The 17196-nt window shown below is 41.9% G+C and overlaps 1 protein-coding gene across 2 annotated transcripts; it reads right to left on the bottom strand.

The window, feature by feature from the left end:
- Positions 1–780: 780 nt before the first annotated feature.
- Positions 781–9815, bottom strand: LOC125513209 (oxysterol-binding protein-related protein 1B). 2 transcript variants are annotated; one of them, XM_048678245.2, is made up of 10 exons: positions 9204–9766; positions 7664–8017; positions 6895–6982; positions 5820–6244; positions 5379–5534; positions 4974–5141; positions 4490–4630; positions 4172–4408; positions 3972–4085; positions 781–1144 (listed from the first exon to the last, which is right to left on the bottom strand). In XM_048678245.2, the coding sequence occupies exons 1-10, from the start codon at positions 9540–9542 to the stop codon at positions 947–949; spliced, it is 2220 nt and encodes a 739-aa protein (XP_048534202.2). In that variant the 5' UTR covers positions 9543–9766; the 3' UTR covers positions 781–946. The 2 variants fall into 2 exon arrangements, 1 of the variants encoding a protein (XP_048534202.2); XR_015602862.1 differs by lacking the exon at positions 781–1144 and having other exon boundaries at positions 4172–4401; positions 9204–9815.
- Between the last annotated feature and the right edge of the window lie 7381 nt (positions 9816–17196).

Here is a 17196-nt window from a genome sequence, read left to right as displayed (position 1 = left end):
GTTTATCGAGTCCCGGTGTCTGGTTAGGGTTCCTTTTTCGAACCCCATCGTCGGCTCAAAACTGCCAGGGGATGCCTTATAAAATCCTTTGTTTTTTCCCCTGTATTAGCGCCCATACAAGCGTAAGCCATTGTAGATGCTGGCATCTTTGATTGCATGATTGTATTAACACATAAATGAAAAATACACGAGGTTGAAATGTCATGCCCATTCGGATTCTATGGGATTTGAGTTTGTGATAAACATCAAAAGAAAAACAAAAGATTTTTTTAAGAGGTTGAAGAGGATGATTGAGAAGCTTTTTAGGTACCTATAGAATGTAGTATGATCAAAGAGACCCTATAGAATATCATACTCTTTAGGTACCTATAGAATGTAGTATGATCAAAGAGACCCTAAAGGTAGATGAACATGCCATCTATACGATCCAGGAGCATCAGAGCATTCATATAATCAAATGCTCACCAGCCAAATATCTTCACTTCTACAGAGAAACCATATCAGTTACTACTCATGATGGTTAGTTCAACTTGGGGTTACAGCAACAATCCAATTACTGCCAAGAACTAAGATTGAGATGAGATCTCTTGCCACACACTTAACTATGTTACGCAAAAAACACATCACTTTGATTCATGGAGTAAACAATATTTTAAACTTGTACTATGTTGCCTCCTCGCCAGTAAGCTAAACATACTTGTCACCCATTCTCATCGGAGACAAGGGGGGAATGATATTATTGACTATTTTAGCAACAATGTTAGCAAAAGTATACCAGTATATCAAATTAGGGATTTGGTTGCGCTTAATGTCCCAGCGTTTGTGTATGTGTATAGGACAACAAGGAGAACATCTTAGCTCTTCTTTGTACCATAGATGTGAGAGGAACCAATCAATTATGTACCTTTGAAAAATTAATATGCTGACAACGCCTACTACTGCCTCCTTAGACACTCGCGCTGGTGTACAGCGTGGACACCCGTGGCTTTGGATTGTCGCAGAAACTGCCAAATATGTCACTGCATCCAACCCATTTTGTCTGTTCCCTTGCCTCCCAGTAGCCTCCGACATAGCGGTATGTTCCATGCTCGCTGTCCCTTTGGAACCACCTTGGCTTCCAGCCACTCTCCTGCATGTTCCTTGCCTGTTTAAGAGGAAAAAGAAATCACTTCTTCTTCGGTACAACCCCCAGAAACACATTAACGGACGAGATCTGTCCACACCCCTTCATAATAAAGGGTAAAATGGTCTTTCTAGAAAATACGTCGGAGATCTGGCCTGTTCTGAGTCCGCCTTGGGCCGGCCCATTAGTGATTGTGTACTGTCGCACGCACGGATCGAAAATCCAAAAAAACAGTGCTATTATTAGGTATAGAACACAAGACCTCCAGGGTCGTGAAATTTCTACTAGCCACCAGAACCATCACGAGTTGGTGATAATTGTGTGGCGCAGTAATTTATCACCTAGAATTGACGTACTGTTGGTGTTTTTTTATGAGGAATACTGTAGAAGATCAAAACTGGTATACAACCGGACCGGACATTCTAGCTAAAGCGTCTTTTATAGCTAAAATAACTAATGTGTTTTTCAACTTTTGGATTTTTTAAAAAATATGAAATTCTTTTGGAAACGTGATTTTTTTTCAAATTTCTGAACCTTTTTTTGAAAAATACTTTGATATCGTGAATATTTTCCAAATCTTGAGAACAGTTTTTCAGAATTGTAAAAAAAATTCTGAAACTGTAGACATTTTTTAAAAAGACGAATAATTTATCAAATTTGTAAACATTTTCTTGAAAACATGACAAATTTTCAATTTTCGAACATTAAAAAAAATGCAAACACTTTTTCAAATTGGCAAGCATTATTGGAAAACAAACCACAAACATTTTTTTCAAATTGGAAAAAAGGTGTTCAAGTTAGTACAATTTTCATACACACTTTGAAATTCCAAAACTGTTGACAAATTTCTGGAAATTGTTAGGAAAAAATAAAAAAGTTTATGTTGAGTGATAATGACGGGAATTACAAATACACTCATCTAACTGGTATATTTTAGGCTATGGATAAATGATCCCAGCGTCTTGTAGGAGCCTGGCATGGACATATGAGGCATCCATGTCAGGTTTGAACGACTTCCAATATCATTTACATGTTGCGACACGTCTGACCATTTATCACCCTATTTTCACGGAGAAAACTCTAGAAAATGCAAAACTTCTCAAAGATCTAAACAACTTGGCATTGTGTCTTGATTGGTCATAAAAGTTGGTGGAAAATATTGGAGGTTATTTGACAGATGTCGAAAAGCAACAAGCTTTCAAACGGACCCTTCTAGCCTATCCAAACACCCTCCATTGAACATAGTCTATTTTTGGACATCCTTAAAATGAATACCACTTTTGAAAGAAGGTAGGCATGCCTGGTTTGGATGATTTTCGACACCATATGCTAGTAGTGACACATCCGGTCATTTATCGGCCTTCTTAACCAAGAAAACTTCAAAAAAATGCAAAATTAGGCGAAACCCCAAATAATTTGGCATGGTGCCTTGAATTGGTCATACAAGGCCATGAAAAATGGGGCAATTTAAGGGCAAGTCGGCATGTCCATTTTAGGCATCCATGCCTGGTTTGAACGACTTCCGACACTGTATGCACGTTTTGACACGTTTTGCCATTAATAGGACTTTTTCACTGAGAAACTCCAAAAAAGACAAAACTTGGCAAAAACCCATACCATTTGGCATGGTGTCTTGAATACAAGGCCATGAAAAAATGGGTTCATTTACGGGATGTCAAGAAATGAGTTGCTCCCAAACAGATCCTTCTAGCCTATTCGAACACTCTTCATTGAACATGATATTTCTTTGGAAATATCAAGACTGCCCCAACTTTTGCAAGCAAGTGGGCATGCCCATGTAAGGCATCCATACCTGGTTTGAATTATTTCCGACACTGTATGCACGTTGCGACATGTTCTGTCATTAATTGTCATTTTTTCACCGAGAAAACTCCAGTAAATGCACAACTTGTCGAAAACCCAAAAAACTTTTTATGATGCCTTGAATTGTTCATACGAGGCCCTTAAAATTTCAAGGATGTCGAAAAATAACATGCTCTTAGACGGAGCCTTCTGGCCCCAGAACATACTTTGTCCAACGTAGTCTATTTTTGTTCATCCTTGAAATGATCCCAACTATTGCCACCAGGTGTGCATGCCCCTCATAGGCATCCATGCCATATTTGAATTTTGACATTTTGAAAAAAAGTTAAAGACACAAACATTTTATGAAATTACCTTACAATTTTCAAAAATGCAAATAATTTTTAATTTATGAATAAAATATGGACATAACGAACCTTTTGAAATTTTGGGCAACATTTTGAAAGCATGACCATTTTTTGAACAAGAAAGAAGAAATGTAACAGGAAAAGGAAATTAAATAAATAAAAAGAAATTATGGAAAAATGACCAGTTCACAAAGTGTTCGTAAAATCTTTTTAAAATTCCCAGTCGGTCACTTACTTAATGAGCCTAGCTTTACATTATCAACCAAAGGCATGCTGTCGCAGTGGTTGTGGACGCACTTAATCTTTTGAGTGGTCGTGGGTTCCCAGCTTGTGCGATCGTTTTTCGCCATTTTTCATCCGCATGGCACCGCAAGTGGGCCGGCCCAATTAAGCTCCCCGGTGTATAAGTTACTACAAAGATAGATACAAATTGCGAAATGCCTATAATACCCTTTATACGTATTGCGAGGGGGGTTGTACCGAAGCGGGACTCAAAAGAAATAACCATCAGTTAGGGCAGATAAGGACCAGACAGGTACTTCTTCAGTGTAAGCAAATATGAAAAAGAACTATGAAAAACTCAACATGCTGCCATGTACAAGCAATGTGAATAAAGGTAAGCAACATGTAGTTTTAAAGGAAAATGTAGGACAGTATAAAGAACTAGGGTATTATACCATTCGTTGTCTGGTCTCGAGGCGCAGTTTCTCAGAGTTGGCCTTTTCGTACTCCCCATTCTCTAGATGTCGCTGGTCTGGTCTGAGTCTTGAATCTGTTGGTGGAAGCTTCTCCTAAACAAATGACAAATTTGTTCTTTAGGTTCAGAGATAATAAAAGGTGACAATAACGAGCTATTTAATGCATGTTGTATCTCTACCTTAAGCCCTGGAGTCAGCTCATTTAAAGTAATCGCAAATGATGACAAGTTATATCTAGTGGGATCTGCTGGAGGCTCATTTTTCTTCCACAACAAGGTGGCGCCAGCGCTCTGATGTGAAATATGAGAGTTCAGTTTAGAAGCATCATCACTAACAACGCAATACATGCTCTCATCCCACTTGCCCATCAGGGATGCAACCTTGGTGCCATCAGCATCTTTAACAAAGCCTTGAACCTTGCATAGAATTACATATATTAGTACGATCTACATAAGCAAAGGGACATGGCGAAGTTTGATGGAAATTGTTCGTCATACCTGGCGAGGATTACGTTCGAGGAAAGACTGCTCTTTAAACATCAGCTTGCATGAATATTTTTTGTTTCCACTAATACTCATTGTGCCATGGTGATGGCAATATACTCGACCAATGATAAGGTTATTAATTGTGGTTGTAACCTTACAAGGAAAAGAAAAATGTTATAGGTATTAATTCAAAAAGATATTCAATTCTTCTTGCCCATCTCCAAGCTTCATGTGAATAGTGGCAGTGTTCTCTAGAAATAAATGAAACCATGATATCTAAAGGTAGAAATTAAATTGGGGTGCATAAAACAACCCATGGAGAATAGGAACAGTAATAAGCTCGGCCCTGTGGCCTGTCCCCTAGAAGAATAGGATAGGTATGCTATACTCACAGATTAAAAAGCACGGGCAATCGGCAATCATCAAAACATTATTTCGAGAATGGTAATCATGGAAAGCTAGAATAGTATGAGTGCCTTTGATGAAGAATCTGTACCTTGCTCCACTGGAAAGTTTCTCCATCATCAAACTCTAGGGTTAATATGCCACTAGGATCCACTTGAATCGACTGACCCCAGAATTTACTCTTTAGATTGCTGTCTCCCCAAAATTTCCAACCTTTTCCTTCACAATGGCATGCCATGGCCATCGGATGATGACTAACCTAGTGCCAAGAATAAACTAACAAATTAACTAAAAGATGGAGTGCCATATCAAACGCAACGAAACTCTTAATAGGCTTGTCATCATATCCATGTATGTCACTACCATGCTTTTAATCAAACAACATTTCAAGACACTCCGTACCACCTGGCTATCATTTCTTTACAAATGAATTTGATCTTGTTACTGTGCACTAGATCGCATGACAGAATGCAGATGTGTTGTATACCAGACTAACCTTTTCAGAGAAGAAACGTATCCCCTTTTCAGGGTAATCAGCTTCATAAGTTTCCCCTAACAGTGGATTGAAAGGTTTGCAGGGACGGCTATCTGTGGAAGCATATCCAGAGACAGCAAAGGCAGCAACATAAAGAATTCTCATCAGACCGTTGCCCTGAACATATGTGCAAAAGACATTACTATCAACACAATTCTGGGATAAGTACACATGAAACACCACTATGTAGTATTTTAGATATTAATGTTGATGGAATAAAAAATAACTTCATTATCTGCAAAATTTAACAGCTAAAGTGCATGCTACTCGGTTTGTGCTACACACAGATTTATACATGCACAGCAATTCAACCATGTGCAAAGTAATGTTTCCTGATGTTTAATTTATTTATAACAGTATTTGGATCAGAAGAAAGCAGGAAAGGTATATAAATAGGCATACCCTTAAACCACATTCGTATGCACGGTCCAATAAATAGGAATACTCCAACTCTTCAAAGCACTTTTGAAGAGACGACAAAGGCTCGTTAAAATAAACAGGAAGACAGACCCTTGTAAGATCCTTGCCAACATTATCTTTGATCATGGACCAAAGGCTAACACTTCTCTCCTTCTCTACTGGTTCAGGCAACTTGGAGCGCCTCTTCGCAGACGATAATAGATATTCATTGGTCTTGTCGGCAGCTAATGAGTCACCAAATTTGCAAGCTTCATTCCCATAATTTAAGTATCTCACTTTCACGTCAGGACTAGCCACACTGTCGCTAAAACTTTGCCTTGTATCATAGAAATGAAACTCATCTTCATCTGACATTTTCCCTATTTCTTGTTTACCAGCATCTTCAGAAGATTCTGTGTTGCTGTATTCTGATGGCAAAGAAGAAAAAGTAGGCAGTAAGCAGAAATAAACTAAAGATGGAAGAAGTGTTTGCAGTGAAAATGCGCCAGATAAAGATGTAGTGATGTATGGTTTACATATTCAGATTAATCCAACAAACAAACATAGATGAGTTGTAACAGTCAGCTATGCTTGAATTTCTACCATGGTCTTGAAATGTTGATGTCGAACGGGCAACGATAGTCACTGCCCCGCTGGTAATCGTTCTCAACTATGTATGATGGAAAACTAATAGTTATGCTTGAAATTTTTTCTCTGCGTGATCAAATGGAGCTATATTAAGGAAAAATCCCTCCAGAAACACCAGCCATGAAGCAGTTCAGGTAAAATGCAGTGCAAGAAAAGTCACAGGTGCTTGGAGAAATGAATAGAAAAAATCCATAATAGAAGCAGTCTAACATCAGCAGTCCAAGAAAAATGCGAATTAGCACCTTCACACCTGTGCTCTAACAGCACAAGAAAAAACACAGGTACTTAGAGAAACTAACAGAAAACAATCCAAAGTAAAGGTTTATACCATGGTAATGAAAAATTATGCATGAAAAATAACAAGTAAACTTTTATTTAAGGCTAGTCATAACTGTTAGAGAAAAACAAAACTGAAAAGAAGAACAAGTACCACTACATTTTCCAGAGCTGGAAAAGTCAGGCTTGAACAACTGCGACTGTGGATTGCCACGAATAGTTGCATCTTCTGAATTAACTGCCTGAGAGAACACAATAAGTCAGCAGATGATTTCACGATACTAGAATACCAGATATCAGTCCATCAATTTATTCTTTGAGTTCTGGGCCAGACTCCAAACAAACTTTTTTGCTATTTTTTTACAAAAAATTTGAAGAAAATAAAACTCACCTTCCTTAACTATATTTTTTAAAACTCCAGTGCCTATGAGGAACTGTTTGGACCACAATTGGGTTTCCTTGTCATTTATAACAGGTCGAGTGTCTTCATCTTTACTTCTAAAAGGGTCTCTTTGCTAAAAAAACTTCTAAAGGGTTTCAACCATTGGTGGTGTCGCCTTCTAGCAAAAACTATTAAATCTATTGCAAAAGGCTGAGATGGTGGTCCTGTTTGACACCAAAGTTGGGATAATATTGCTAGCAAGTGCACTATTTAGCTACTGATAAAGGTTGGCTGCTGAATACAAGGAAGACAATCACATGGAAGCAAAATATCCAGTCATCTTTTGGTACAACTAAGAACATCAATTGAATATATATAGTTCTAAAGAGGGCTCTGCAGGTTCTTAACGTACATTAGTCACTAAAGTTGGTCAGTATGACCATCAAGTTCCTTCGCCGTTATTTGCTTGAAGAAAAAGAGAAAGCCTACCAAAAAGTGCATGATTTGTCTAGTCCAATCAGAGGGTTCCAAGAAGCATTACCTCAAGTTCCCGTGGAAGACTGCCGATAAAACTTAAATACGATTCACAACGCTGCTTCATCTGTACATGATACTGTGAAAATTCTGAATGAACAATCTGCTCACAGTCTTTAACAATTTCTGCACCAACACCTTCAGCATGCAAGCGGTCTCTTAGCTTTTCTGTAGAAAATGATCCACCATTCCGGTCACTTGGTAAAATACCACCAAGAGAATATTCACTTCTCGCTGAAACAAGTGCTTCAATCCAAGCCACACGGTCCTTAACACAACCTGTCCTCAACTGAAGTGTCTTGGTTGGGGTAATGATATAGAACCGTTTGTCATCTGATTTACTTTCGCTAAATGATGAGATCTACAAACAGTTCAAAAAATTTACAAAAATTAGCAACCAGACCGGCACTTTAAGCCAAAAGTAGGAGTCCTTGTGTTCAAGGCACACAAATTATAGTTAAAACAGTGATGCCCCATGATATCTACATATTCATGCGGCGATTACACGTTCGTATAGACCAATGACAACAAATACTTCAGTTCCTTCCAACACAATATTTTGATCGATCTCCTAGGATGTAAAATCCAATAATGAGCAATGAAGAGTAATCCATATACTCAAATGACTACTGAACCCTCCCAGCTCTGTAATGCCATATCATTTCACACTGTTGCATCTATAGATAATAACTTGATCAGTTATCATCCAAAGGACAGGCTAACACAAAGGACGCTGACTCAAGCAGCAGCCAAGGCCAAGAGACCGCTCATCAGGGGAGGAAAAAAGGCAAGGCTCCTTTAAATGGGTATATGGACAGATGCTTCGTACCACCCCACGTTCCCAGCAAACTCACGGACATCCATCTAATACGACACAAACCGAGGCGCCAACCCATCAGCCGTGCCATTTGTACGAAATACAGATGGGCCGGTGCCGTGCCATTTGAACAAAATGCAGCTGGGAGAGCCGGGCGCCCGCGTGCCGCGAATTAAAGCATCTCGCCGGCCGGCCAGTCGGCTGTCGGCCCCTCCTCCCCTGAGCGCGGGCGGCGACAAGGTCGCCTCTGTAGCACGCCGATGCAGACACTGTTGTTTCACACTCCGCACTAGTAGCCGATCCTCGCCGCGGCTAGCGAAAAGCCAGCTACAGTCCAAGCAAGGCATCTCTCTCTTTATCCGACACAAGCGACAGATAGCCCCGGCTGCAAGAAAATCTCCGCCGTAGATCGCGGCGATGTGCGGCTGGCGATGCGCGCTCGCGGGGGGCGCCGGGGAGCACGGGGTCGCTTTACAGTTCAACTGTTCCGATCCGGGCGACGCGGAAATACCAACTCGTTTTGGTGATGAGAAGGAAAAAAGACCTACGAAATATCTGGGGAAACTAAAAATAGTTCAATCGCCCGCCAGATGAAATGCGTTGCGCCCTGAGGAACGGACCGCTCGATGTGTCGCTACTGGTACTAGTTGTGTGGAAGCTATCTATGTAAGCAATGGGATCATGGTAGCATAGCGGACGGGAGACGGAGGGGGAGGAAATGAGACGAGACCTTGAGATGGACGAATCCGATGGGCCGCTCCCCGGCGCCGCGGTCCGCGCCCCCGATCACCCTAACGCCCGCGGCGGGCTCGGTTGGCTGCGGCGTGGCCTCCTCTGCCGCGACGCGGCGGCGGATCTTCGAGTAGGCGAGCACGCCGCCGCGGATCGCGAACCAGCGCGGGCGCCAGCCCCTGCCGATGTTGGTCCACTTGTGCAGCACCCCCGCCACCGCCGCTCCGTCCGCGGGCGGCGGGGAGCAGTCCCCGTCGTATTCCTCGGCGGCGCCGCCGCCCCCGGGGCAGAAGTCGGCGGCGAGGCAGCAGAGCGGGTGCATCTCCCTGGCCCGCATCGTCGCCTCCGTCGCCCGCTCTCACGCCGCTGGCGTCCCCATCTCGACTTGTTTATTGGCCGCTCCGCCTATAGAAGCGCCTCCACGCGGTGGGTCGATTGGAATGGATTCGTTGGGTTGCGGTGGCGAGCAGAGCCGCGGAGGCGGGCTGAGATGGGAACGGGAGAGAGGGAGGGAGGAGACTCTGATGCGCGCGGCGCAGGCGCGGGCGCAGAGCCTTGTGCTTAACGCTCACTTCTGCTGCTTCGCTTTTGGAGCGGCATCTTTGAGCGCGCGATCCTCCCTCCTCGTGTCTCTCTCCCGAGCCCGGACGCGTGCCCTGTGCGCGGTTGGTCGAGTCTGGTCAGGTCGACCGGAGCGAGCATCGTGTTCGTGCCGCGGTGTGCGCGCGTGTCGACGGGCGATCGTGCGCCGTGCGTTGCGCGGCCGCGTGTCGTCGCGATCTACGGTAGGCTCGCTTGACAGTACTCTAGATGTCTCTCTCCATCGTTAATTACGCTTAACAGGAGCCCGAGCACTGTGCATCTTTGGCAACTTCAGCTACATACTCCTGTTGCTAATTAGTAGTGGTCCATGCTTCGCTGGTTTCCGCGATCGATCGGTCGAACCTTCCTTGGACCAGCCGTCGTCCTCCAGCGCCATGGCTACGATGACGGACCAGCGGCACGCGTCTCCTGTCGCGGACCAACGACGCGCACGAGCGTTCGGACCCCATGTCTTGTACGAGTAGCTTTTTTTTTGTTTGCGAGTAGCTAGCTATAGCTACCTCTCCAACCTGGTGGATCGACATACATGCAACCGCACCAGCCCTACCGGAAACCCAATACATCCGCACGTGCACCGACAAGACCTGTATCCACGTGATTTTTTTTGGATAACCCTGTATTATTCGCAAAAAACAAAACTGTATCAACGAGATATCGCAGGATCGATCGAATAGGCCGCCGGACTCCCTCCCGGTGGCGAGCTAGCTGGCTGAACAAACCACTCGCTGCTGATTATCTCCTTGGGCTTCAGAAACAGAGTTGGGCTCACACAGAAGGTGTAGTGTACTCTTTTTGTGGCTATCGCGGGGGCAGCTAGCGACTGAAACTGGGCCGGCCAATTTTTCCGATATTCACAACCTTCTAAAATAGTTCTTCTCTGGTTGTTAACCGGTTTGGGGGACCTTGCAAAAGGTTCTGGTCCAATTTGTTTCCTTTTTTCTTGACTTTTTAAAATGTTCATTTTCTTCAAAGTTTTCAACATTTTTTTACAAATATTCACGTTTATTGAGAAAATGTTTGGAAAATTTAAAAATATGTCTAAACCTTTTTAGAAATGTTCACAATTAAAAACCCAAATGATGAGTGCCACATGTCACATGCGTGGCACTCCGGCCTTGATGTTTTTAGAAATGTTCACAAATTTTCGATGGCAATTTTAATCACGCAAGGATGGCAATTTACAGAGATACAAGGTAAACTTCTGTTAAAAATAAACTGAAGCACTAAAGGTGCCATGCTTGCCAACTAAAATTGTCATCCCCGCAAACTAAACTTGCCATAAAAAACGTTCGAACTTACCATGTGCTCGTACCTGACTTCTGGCACTTATCAGGGTCCTTCAAAAATGCATTCCTTAAAAATTGTTTAATAATTTGAAGAAATGTACTCCCTCCGTAAAGAAATATAAGAGCATTTAGATCACTAAAGTAGTGAGCTAAACGCTCTTATATTTGTTTACAGAGGAGTATGTGTTTAAAAATTGTTCACATTTTAAGAAAAAAGTTTACAAAATTAAAAGAATGTTTTAAAAAATTTAAAAAATGTGTTTATTCTCAAAAACCTAAATTAAAAATCCAAACAATTCATCAATCATAAAGAAATCATTTACACACCATGCTGAGGTTGAGATAAAAAACAATCATCCCTTATAACCATCGAAGATTGTTGAACAAGCTAAATCCTCTAAATATAGGAGGCATTGAGCACATGATTAGCATGAAAAGATCACGGAACTTTCTTCCCATTCCGCCCTATACCACTTGACTTTCAGGGCAACATAACAAATAGCAATCTACATCCTTCAATTAGCACTACTAATCCAAGATCTAACAACATGATTAGTTTGATCCTAGGGTTGACGTGCCAAAAGTTGGATAGCAAAATTTTTGGTTGATTGGTTTGCGAATGAATTAGGAAGCAATGGATATAAAAATGAACGGTGTGGCACATTAACATTACAAAAGTATTGGTCTCCATCCAAACAAAAGCAAGTGTTTTGGTCATGGCCAATAAATTAGTAGTGTACACTTTGGTCACAATCTGGATACACGCCATAAAAAACACATGCAAGCTCTGTGAAACCTAGATGGAATTAGAAGGACAAGGTGAATAGTCACTACAAAAATTGTGCCACCCCATAGACACTAGAAGATTCTCCATGGCCTCGGGACAATGCAAGACATCACACTGAAGGAAATATGCCCTAGAGGCAATTATAAAGTTATTATTTATTTCCTTATATCATGATAAATGTTTATTATTCATGCTAGAATTGTATTAACCGAAAACATAATACATGTGTGAATACATAGACAAACAGAGTGTCACTAGTATGCCTCTACTTGATTAGCTCGTTGATCAAAGATGGTTATGTTTCCTAACCATAGACATGAGTTGTCATTTGATTAACGGGATCACATCATTAGAAGAATGATGTGATTGACTTGACCCATTCCGTTAGCATATCACTTGATCGTTTAGTTTATTGCTATTGCTTTCTTCATGACTTATACATGTTTCTATGACTATGAGATTATTGCAACTCCCGCTTACCGGAGGAACACTTTGTGTGCTACCAAATGTCACAACGTAACTGGGTGATTATAAAGGTGCTCTACAGGTGTCTCCGAAGGTACTTGTTGGGTTGGCATATTTCGAGATTAGGATTTGTCACTTCAATTGTCGGAGAGGTATCTCTGGGCCCTCTCGGTAATGCACATCACTTAAGCCTTGCAAGCATTGCAACTAATGAGTTAGTTGCGGGATGATGTATTACGGAACGTGTAAAGAGACTTTCCGGTAACGAGAATGAACTAGGTATTGAGATACCGATGATCGAATCTCGGGCAAGTAACATACCGATGACAAAGGGAACAACGTATGTTGTTATGCGGTCTGACCGATAAAGATCTTCGTAGAATATGTGGGAGCCAATATGAGCATCCAGGTTCCGCTATTGGTTATTGACCGGATACGTGTCTCAATCATGTCTACATTGTTCTCGAACCCGTAGGGTCCGCACGCTTAAGGTTTCGATGACAGTTATATTATGAGTTTATGAGTTTTGATGTACCGAAGGAGTTCGGAGTCCCGGATGAGATCGGGGACATGAAGAGAAGTCTCAAAATGGTCGAGACGTAAAGATCGATATATTGGACGACTATATTCGGACATCGGAAAGGTTCCGAGTGATTCGGGTATTTTTCGGAGTACCGGAGAGTTACGGGAATTCGCCGGGGAGTATATGGGCCTTATTGGGCCATACGGGAATAGAGGAGAGAGGCCAAAAGAAAGGAGGCGCGCGCCCCCCCTCTGGTCCGAATTGGACAAGGGGTGCAACCCACTTTTCCTTGTTCCTCTCCCCCTCTTTCCTTCTCTCCTACTCCAACAAGGGAAGGAGGAGTCCTACTCCCGGTGGGAGTAGGACTCCCCCCTTGGCGCGCCCTGTGACGGTAGAACATCAAGATCGTCACCATGCCGTCGTGCTGACGGAACTCTTCCCCGACATTCTGCTGGATCGGAGTTCGGGGATCATCATCGAGCTGAACATGTGCTAGAACTCGGAGGTGCCGTAGTTTCGGTGCTTGATCGGTCGGGCCGTGAAGACGTACGACTACATCAACCGCGTTGTCATAACGCTTCCGCTTTCGGTCTACGAGGGTACGTGGACAACACTCTCCCCTCTCGTTGCTATGCATCACCATGATCTTGCGTGTGCGTAGGAATTTTTTTGAAATTGCTACGTTCCCCAACAGTGGCATCCGAGCCTAGGTTTTATGCGTTGATGTTATTTGCACGAGTAGAACACAAGTGAGTTGTGGGCGATATAAGTCATACTGCTTACCAGCATGTCATACTTTGGTTCGGCGGTATTGTTGGATGAAGCGGCCCAGACCGACATTACGCGTACGCTTACGCGAGACTGGTTCTACCGACGTGCTTTGCACACAGGTGGCTGGCGGGTGTCAGTTTCTCCAACTTTAGTTGAACTGAGTGTGGCTACGCCGGGTCCTTGCGAAGCTTAAAACAGCATCAACTTGACAAACTATCGTTATGGTTTTGATGCGTAGGTAAGAACGGTTCTTGCTAAGCCCGTAGCAGCCACGTAAAACTTGCAACAACAAAGTAGAGGACGTCTAACTTGTTTTTGCAGGGCATGTTGTGATGTGATATGGTCAAGACATGATGCTAAATTTTATTGTATGAGATGATCATGCTTTGTAACCGAGTTATCGGCAACTGGCAGGAGCCATATGGTTGTCGCTTTATTATATGCAATGATATTGCGTTGTAATGCTTTACTTTATCACTAAGCGGTAGCGATAATCGTGGAAGCATAAGATTGGCGAGACGACAACGATGCTACGATGGTGATCAAGGTGTCACGCCGGTGACGATGGTGATCATGACGGTGCTTCGGAGATGGAGATCACAAGCACAAGATGATGATGGCCATATCATATCACTTATATTGATTGCATGTGATGTTTATCTTTTATGCATCTTATCTTGCTTTAATTGACGGTAGCATTATAAGATGATCTCTCACTAAATTTCAAGATAAAAGTGTTCTCCCTGAGTATGCACGTTGCCAAAGTTCGTCGTGCCCAGACACCACGTGATGATCGGGTGTGATAAGCTCTACGTCCATCTACAACGGGTGCAAGCAAGTTTTGCACACGCAGAATACTCAGGTTAAACTTGATGAGCCTAGCATATGCAGATATGGCCTCGGAACACTGAGACTGAAAGGTCGAGCGTGAATCATATAGTAGATATGATCAACATAGTGATGTTCACCATTGAAAACTACTCCATTTCACGTGATGATCGGTTATGGTTTAGTTGATTTGGATCACGTGATCACTTAGATGATTAGAGGGTTGTCTATCTAAGTGGGAGTTCTTAAGTAATATGATTAATTGAACTTTAATTTATCATGAACTTAGTCCTGGTAGTATTAGCATATCTATGTTGTAGATCAATAGCTCGCGATGTTGCTCCCCGTTTAATTTTTATATGTTCTTAGAGAAAACTAAGTTGAAAAATGTTAGTAGCAATGATGCGGATTGGATTCGTGATCTGAGGATTATCCTCATTGCTGCACAGAAGAATTATGTCCTTGATGCACCGCTAGGTGACAAACCTATTGCAGGAGCAGATGCAGACATTATGAACGTTTGGCTAGCTCAATATGATGACTACTTGATAGTTTAGTGCACCATGCTTAACAGCTTAGAATCGGGATTTCAAAGACGTTTTGAACGTCATGGACCATATGAGATATTCCAGGAGTTGAAATTAATATTTTAAGCAAATACCCGAGTTGAGAGATATGAAGTCTCCAGCAAGTTCTATAGCTAAAAGATGGAGGAGAATAGCTCAAGCAGTGAGCATGTGCTCAGATTGTCTGGGTACTACAATCGCTTGAATCAAGTGGGAGTTAATCTTCCAGATAAATAGTGATTGACAGAATTCTCTAGTCACCATCACCAAGTTAGTAGAACTTCGTGATGAACTATAATATGCAAGGGATAACAGAAATGATTCCCAAGCTCTTCATGATGCTGAAATCGACGAAGGTAGAAATCAAGAAAAGCATCAAGTGTTGATGGTAAACAAAACCACTAGTTTCAAGTAAAGGGACAAAGGGCAGAAAGGGGAACTTCAAGAAGAACGACAAGCAAGTTGCTGCTCAAGTGAAAAACCCAAGTCTGGACCTAAGCCTGAAACTGAGTGCTTCTACTGCAAAGGGATTGGTCACTGGAAGCGGAACTACCCCAAGTAATTGGCGGATAAGAAGGATGGCAAAGTGAACATAAGTATATTTGATATACATGTTATTGATGTGTACTTTACTAGTGTTTATAGCAACCCCTCAGTATTTGATACTAGTTCAGTTGCTAAGAGTAGTAACTCGAAACGGGAGTTGCAGAATGAACAGAGACTAGTTAAGGGTGAAGTGACGATGTGTGTTGGAAGTGGTTCCAAGATTGATATGATCATCATCGCACACTCCCTATACTTTCGGGATTAGTGTTGAACCTAAATAAGTGTTATTTGGTGTTTGCGTTGAGCATGAATATGATTTGATCATGTTTATTGCAATACGGTTATTCATTTAAGTAAGAGAATAAATTGTTGTTCTGTTTACATATATGGTTACACACCTAATGAAAATGGATCATTGGATCTCGATAGTAGTGATACACATATTCATAATATTGAACCAAAAGATGCAAAGTTAATAATGATAGTGCAATTTATTTGTGGCACTACCGTTTAGGTCATATTGGTGGAAAGCGCATGAAGAAACTCCATGCTGATGGACTTTTGGAATCACTTGATTACGAATCAGTTGATGCTTGCGAACAATGCCTCATGGGCAAGATGACTAAGACTCCGTTCTCTGGAACAATGCAGCAAGCAACAGATTTGTTGGAAATCATGCATACTGATGTATATGGTCCGATGAATATTGAAGCTCGCGGCAGGTATCATTATTTTCTGATCTTCACAGATGATTTGAGCAGATATGAGTATATCTACTTGATGAAACACAAGTCTGAAATATTTGAAAAGTTCAAAGAATTTCAGAGTGAAGTGGAGAATCATAGTAACAAAAATAAAAGTTTCTACGATATGATCGCAGAAGTAAAATATTTGAGTTACGAGTTTGGCCTTCAGTTAAAACAATGTGAAATAGTTTCACTACTCATGCCACCTGGAACACCATAGTGTAATGGTGTGTCCGAACGTCATAATCGTACTTTACTTGATATGGTGCGATCTACGATGTCTCTTATAGATTTACCGCTATCGTTTTGGGGTTATGCATTAGAGACAGCTACATTCACATTAAAAATGGCACCATCTAAATCCGTTGAGGCGACACCATATGAACTGTGGTTTGGCAAGAAACCAAAGTTGTCGTTTCTTAAAGTTTGAGGTTGCAATGCTTATGTGAAAAAGTTTCAACTTGATAAGTTAAAACCCAAATTGGAGAAGTGCGTCTTCATAGGATACCCAAAAGAAAATGTTGGGTACACCTTCTATCACAGATCCAAAGGCAAGTTATTCATTGCTGAGAATGGATCCTTTCTAGAGAAGGAGTTTCTCTCGAAAGAAATGAGTGGGAGGAAAGTAGAACTTGATGAGGTAACTGTACCTGCTCCCTTATTGAAAAGTAGTTCATCATAGAAATCTGTTTCTGTGACTACTACACCAATTAGTAAGGAAGCTAATGATGATGATCATGTAACTTCAGATCAAGTTACTACCGAACCTCGTAGGTAAACCAGAGTGAGATCCGCACCAGAGTGGTACGGTAATCATGTTCTGGAGGTCATGTTACTTGACCATGACGAACCTACAAACTATGAGAAAGC

Source organism: Triticum urartu, chromosome 1A (assembly GCF_056163025.1).
Source record: "Triticum urartu cultivar PI428250 chromosome 1A, HENAU_Tu73, whole genome shotgun sequence".
In the NCBI taxonomy this organism is placed as follows: domain Eukaryota; kingdom Viridiplantae; phylum Streptophyta; class Magnoliopsida; order Poales; family Poaceae; genus Triticum; species Triticum urartu.
Note: the sequence above shows the minus strand (reverse complement) of the source record. Positions and strands in the feature narration are given on the sequence as shown.